General features: G+C 50.5%; 1 protein-coding gene across 2 annotated transcripts in view; it reads left to right on the top strand.

The window, feature by feature from the left end:
* PTPN18 (protein tyrosine phosphatase non-receptor type 18) overlaps window positions 1-6,033 on the top strand; it is a 26,795-nt gene that overhangs the window by 17,756 nt on the left and 3,006 nt on the right. The window contains exon 15 of one of the 2 annotated variants that reach the window (XM_037734570.1): window positions 1,153-1,610. The exons of the other annotated variant lie outside the window; for it this stretch is intronic. Coding sequence (XP_037590498.1) covers window positions 1,153-1,190 — 38 coding nt within the window. The 3' untranslated portion in view covers window positions 1,191-1,610. Of the gene's footprint in view, window positions 1-1,152; window positions 1,611-6,033 lie in introns of those variants that run through there. 2 annotated transcript variants of the gene reach the window in all.

Here is a 6,033-nt window from a genome sequence, read left to right as displayed (position 1 = left end):
TTAAGATGCTCTTTCCTGGAACCTGGAGGGACCGGCACCTCACCTTCAGGCCTCTAGACCTTTGACTGACACTGTTTGTGCCTGCCCAGGTCCCTGTCTGCACCGCTGCAGTGCCCTGGGCCCCATGTCCACCGCTGTCCTGCCCTTCTTCTCTGGGTGAGGACTGGCCTGCCTCTACCTGGCTGCATCCTTGGTCGATCTCAAGTGCCTTGGCATGAACTCCACTCTCCTGAGCCTTCAGTCAGGGGATGATGGGGGATGTGTACATGCCCCACCCCACCCCTCAGCAGGGTAATGCTGAGGAGGTGTGGGTTTTTAACAGTTCCTGGCTTTCCCAGGAGGCTTGGGTTTGGATGCCCACAGTGGGAGCTGGTGTGATATCACACCTTCGCGGACTGCCTTTCCTTCCTGGTCTCACTCTCGGCCCCTACTTCCCACTCTAGAGCTTCCCCGTTTCTGTGTTTTTTTTTAAAAGAGCTGACCCTGTGCTGTCTCCCACTCTCCCAGTGCCCCTGCCACTCCTGTGAACTAGCTGCTGGTGAGGTTGGCGCTGACCTCTGTGTCTGACCTCAGGCCTCATAACATCAGCCAGCGGCATCTGACCTCCCTCTAGGATACGGGGTTTCTTTGGATGTTTGGAGCCCGTACTCACCCCCTTCCTCACCTCCCAGCCACTCTTCTTGTCTCTTGCCGTTTGCTCTCCACTTTAGGACCCAGAGCTTGGCCCTCAGCCCTCTCTCCTCTCGTCACTCCTTTAGCGAATTTAGCGACTGGTCCAGTCTCAAGGCTGTGGCTTCCTTCTAAACACTGACAACTCCAAATTCTTTATCTCTACCGCAAACAGACCACCGAACTCCAAATCTCAGCATCTTTGCTTGAACATCTCAGACTTAACATTTCCAAAACTGAAGTGGTGATGCTCCCTCCCAGCCTGACTCCCCTGAGATGGGAAAGAAGGCAATGGCAGCTCCCTCTTTCCAGCCGCTCCAACAGAAACCTTGCGGTCACCCACCCTCCTCTGCCCCACCAGGATTAGGCTTTCTCAGTTGGCCTCCTTGCTCCCACCCTTGCTTCCCTGAAGCCTCTTCTAACTGTAGGCGAGTTCTGATGCTTTTCTGCTCAGGACCCTCCTCTGGTTCCCCTGTTGCTCAGAATCGACTCTGCTGCGGTCCCCAGGGCCCCCTGTCTAGCCTCTCCTCCTGGGATGCTCTTGCTGCCTGATGTCACACTGCCCACCTTTGAAAGATACTCTTCCTAGACCTCTTGTGTTCCTGCATGACTGGGCCTTCTCAGCAAGGGACACGGACCAGCTTTGCAAGGACGATGGAACAGCAAAGGGAAGACAGAGCATGCCCAGGACAGAAACCTTCATCCTAGGATGTTTTACCCCAGGGATCTCTGGAGGAGAGAAAAGGCGGGTCCTCCACAGCCCTGAGAAAATCTCCAAGTCTCCCAGTTTCAGGTCCCTCTGCTGGGATACAAGCCCACTGCCTGTCCAGGTGGCACGGTCCACATCCCCCCTTCTTGGGAATAGGGGCATGGGAAACTGACTAAAGATACTGTTCTGGCTGCTGTGTTTACTGTGAGTAATAAACTGTCTATTTCTCTGATTCAGAGGTCTGTTTGTTTCCCCCTCCCCTCCAGGATGGAGACTTGCTCTGTCACCCAGTCTGGAGTGCAGTGGCGCCATCTCAGCTCACTGCAATCTCCACCTCCTGGGTTCAAGCGATTCTTTTGCCTCAACTTCCCGGGTAGCTGAGACTACAGGCACACACCACCACGCCCAGATAATTTTTGTGTTTTTCAGTAGAGACGGGGTTTCACCATGTTGGCCAGGCTAGTCTCGAACTCCTGACCTCATGATCCACCTGCCTCTGCCTCCCAAAATGCTGGGATTACAGTGGTGAGCCACCGCGCCCAGTCTCGGTCTGATGTTTTATACACGTGCATGTGACATGCAGCTATGCAGGCCCCCTTGTCAGCATGCAGGGAGGGGCCAATCTCTGAGCCTTCTTGATTTTTGACTTCACACCCAGTACCCTCCCTCCTGGCCTAGCATGGCAAGCACAGTTTCCACTCAGCCATTTGCCCTGGTTATTCTCTCTAACTTGGATACTTTTCTCCTAGATTCTGCTTGTAATGTATTTGAACATTTACCTCTTAATATTGTTTCCTATCCGTCTCTGCTGACCAGAAGATAAGCTGCATGAGGGCAGGAGTTTTTGTTTGGTTTATAGCTACTGTCCCAGCTCCTAAAACAGGGCTGGTGCTTAGGAAGTATGCAGGCGGATTCACCTGACAGCATTTACTCCCGGCTTCCTCACTTCTAGTAAAATATGATACTTGTCTGAAATGTTCTCTTCCCCTTTCCAGACCCGTGTCTTTGATCATGTAAATCATTGCTTCAGGCTGACATAAAAACCGTTCTCTTGTTAAGAAAGAGCTCAGCGTTGGGAGAGGCAGTCCTCCACCAGTCTCTTGCTCTCCTATAGGTCCTTCCTGGAGGGAGTGGGTTGAATGGTGGCCCCCCCAAAAAGATAGGTCCAAGTCCTAACTCCTAGAACCTGTGAAGCTGACCTTATTTGGAAAAAGGGTCTTTGCAAATGTAATGAAAATAACTGGGCCACGTGTGGTGGCTCACATCTATAATCCCAGCACTTTGGGAGGCCAAGGTGGGTGGATCATCTGAAGTCAGGAGTTTGAGACCAGCCTGGCCAACATGGCAAGACACCGTCTGTACTAAAAAATACAAAAATTAGCTGGGTACGGTGGCAGGTGCTTGTAATCCCAGCTACTCAGGAGGCTGAGGTAGGAGAACTGCTTGAACCTGGGAGGCGGAGGTTGCAGTGAGCTGAGATTGCACCACTGCACTCCAGCCTGGCCAACAGAGCAAGACTCCGTCTTAAAAAGAAAAAAAGACCACTTGGAGATGAGAGCACCCAGGATTTAGGACGGGCCCTAAACCCAATGACTGACATCTTTATTAGAGAAAGGAGAGGGAGACGCAGAGATGGAGAGAAGAAGGTCACTGGAGATGGAGGCAGACATGGAGATGAAGCGTCTACAAACCAAGGAATGCCAAAGGTTGCCAGCAAACCTCCAGGGGCCAGGAGCAAGGCGTGGCCAATTCTCCCTCACAGCCACTGGAGGGAACCACCCTGCTGACACCTCAGGTTCAGGCTGTGGGACCTCAGAACTGTAAGAGAATAAACGTCTGCTGTTTTGAACCACACGGTTTATAGTAACTTGCTATGGTAGCCACAGGAAGCTCACACACTGGGTATCCGAGAATGCAAGGCCTGGCCGCTCCTGAGCTGGGCCTCCCAGAGCTGAGTTTGCAACAGGACACTGTTGCAGCGGGTGACGTTTCCCTCTGGCTGCGCCCGGAGCTCAGGGCTCCTCTCCTGCAGTGCAGCCCACTGGGTAGGCAGCATCTATCTGGGCTCTCACCAACCCCATGGGGCGTGGGGGTCAGCGGGGCCGTTGCAGGCACCATGCTCCTGGTGCTTTGTTCCTGACCCAGCAGGAGCAGTGAAGGCTCAGCTGTCAGTTTCCAAGTAGGATCGGATCTGAAGACTCCGCCTTTTCGCAGGAGTTACTTTTCCTTCCCTTCTGCTTTCGACATCCCCGCCTTGCCCTCTCTCCTTTGCATGGCATTTGTTTGTCTCAGACCATGAAGTCCTGAGAGGAAACTAGGCCCTGTTTGTGTCCAGGTTTGTTTATGATCCCAGGGGCAGAGCGCTGCTTTACACAATTGATGAAAACTTTGTTTCTGTTTTCTAACTCTCGATTCAGTGCTCTTTTCATGTACTCCCAAGCTTACATGTCCCTGTTACCTTCATAAACAAAACACAGTATTAAAAGTTGCTGCTAGATGTTGGGAAGCTAATATCTGACCTCATGCAGCAGAAGGGAAGGGAGAGGAATTTCCACTTAACATAAGGGATTCCTTGAGTGTCTCTGATATTAACATAGTTGAGGGCTTTATAAAATACAAAGCACAGGCTCAAGAGCTCAGGGCTGCTGCTGAGAGTCTAATGGCTTCTCAGCCTCTGATAACCTCACCCTCCTGGCCCCCCTCCCGCCTCCTCTCTTGCCTCCCACCCTCAGCCAGTGCTCCACCAAAGTTCACTGCCTTCCTGGAGTGCTCCTCCCTACCTTCTTCCTCGGCCCAGTCTCCTTCATCCCAGGAGACCCAGCTCACATCTCACCTGCCCTGGGGTTGTGGGACTTTCTCTCTCTTCAGAACTTCTGCTCCCCAGAGCACTCGGTGCCCACCTCGTCACACCCCTGCCCCGGGCCTGCAGGATCCAGGGGCTACAGGCAGGTTCTGTGGGTCAGGGAGGGGTCTTGCTCCTCTTTGCCACCTACGTGTTTGGAGCATTCCCTGAACAGAGCGGTGCTCCGCAAATGCCTGTGGATTTTAACTCAGTCAGTGTAATGGCCCAGTTTTGTGCCAGAGAAATGGTCTTGTTGGAAAGAGCCTGCAGAATTCCAGCTGCAGCCTCGGTGAAGGCCATAGAAGAAATCACTAAGCAGCCATGGCTTATCAGTAGGTTCAATAATAGCTAAGTTTAACCCAAACATAAGGTCAATATCTGAATAGTAAGTGGGAATTGTTTTACTTATTGTATGCATATTTCTTTTAGAATATACGAAGTAGTTGAGGAGACATGAATCCTTAAGAAAATATGAGAAAAAGACAAGTGTTTGTGAAGCCGTATCAGCATCTAATCAATGTCAGAAGCTTTGAGAGCTGAGAAGTGGCCAAACATAAAATGCACTTGAGAAGTGATTTCCGTCAGATTCCATTGATCTCAAGCAGACCCTGGCCCTGCAGCCTTCCTTTTAAGGAAGACTTCTCTAAGAGGTCTGTCTGCCTGTCTGTCTGTTTGGGGACAGATGACTGATAAGGTCAGCAAGCTGAACGATGTGACCTCTCCAGCAGCTCTAAGCCTTTTACAGGTACCACAAGTGGGAATTTTTACATTATGTCATTTAACTTGTCTTGGAGAGCAGGACCCCAGGTTTTTAAGTCTTTGGGTTCCCCCATAAGTTTCACACTGAGTTGTTGATCAATACATTTTTTTTTAACATTTAATAAGAAAAGAAAGAGTTCTAAAGTCGAACTTTCTCTACCTGACCTTCAAACTGGTCAACGAGCCCCCTCAGTTTGGATCAGTAGCTCTGCGGCTACCAGGCAATGTTTCAAACTCACATTGCCATATGTACAGGGGATGCTTTTAAGTAAAGCAGTCAGCAACCAGAATGTCAACAGTTACTTGGAATATTTTGGTGAGAGAGCCGGCTTCTGAAATGCGCCCTGTGTAGACACACCATCCCCTGTGTTGACATTTGGAAAACAGGAGAATCTCATGCTCTCCCTGAACCTGGGACAAAAGCGTTTGGTCCCCTCCTTACTGAGGCTAAACAGAGTCCATTCCAACACTGCAAAACAGAAATGTGGCCCCAGGTGCTGAGTGAGTGGGGAGGAAGTACTCACTGCATAGGCTGCTGGCAACGATTCGTTCAGAGGCCTTTGTTTGTTCATTTTTTGCATAGACGAACCTGACCCCATAGACACACTCATTTCATCAGCTCACGTGCCCCTCGTGCCAAGCAACAGAATAATGTGCCTAAGAAGTGTTCTCTAAGTGACTGAACTTTCCTGCTTTTCAGGCAGCCTAGTGATGGGTCAAGAGACCCTAAGAGGCACTTGAATTGGGTTGTGGGGGGGAGTGTTGATTACACCTAGAATAATCAGACTTCAAGAAATTTACCATTAACACCAACTATGTGCACAGCTCTCACCATTAGTGTCTGTCTTCCTACACAAGTTTATTGTTAAATTACATTAGTCTTTTTTTTTTTTCTGGAAAGGCAAGTTAGATGTCAAGGGGATTTTATGTCTGATAGTTGGAGATGCATTACAAAGAAATTTAGACTCCCCCGGGCGTGGTGGCTCACACCTGTGATCCAAGCACTTTGGAGGCCAAGGCGGGCAGATCACCTGAGGTCGGGAGTTCAAGACCA

The sequence above is a fragment of the Cebus imitator genome, unplaced genomic scaffold (genome assembly GCF_001604975.1).
Source record: "Cebus imitator isolate Cc_AM_T3 unplaced genomic scaffold, Cebus_imitator-1.0 Scaffold635, whole genome shotgun sequence".
Lineage (NCBI taxonomy): Eukaryota > Metazoa > Chordata > Mammalia > Primates > Cebidae > Cebus > Cebus imitator.
Note: the sequence above shows the minus strand (reverse complement) of the source record. Positions and strands in the feature narration are given on the sequence as shown.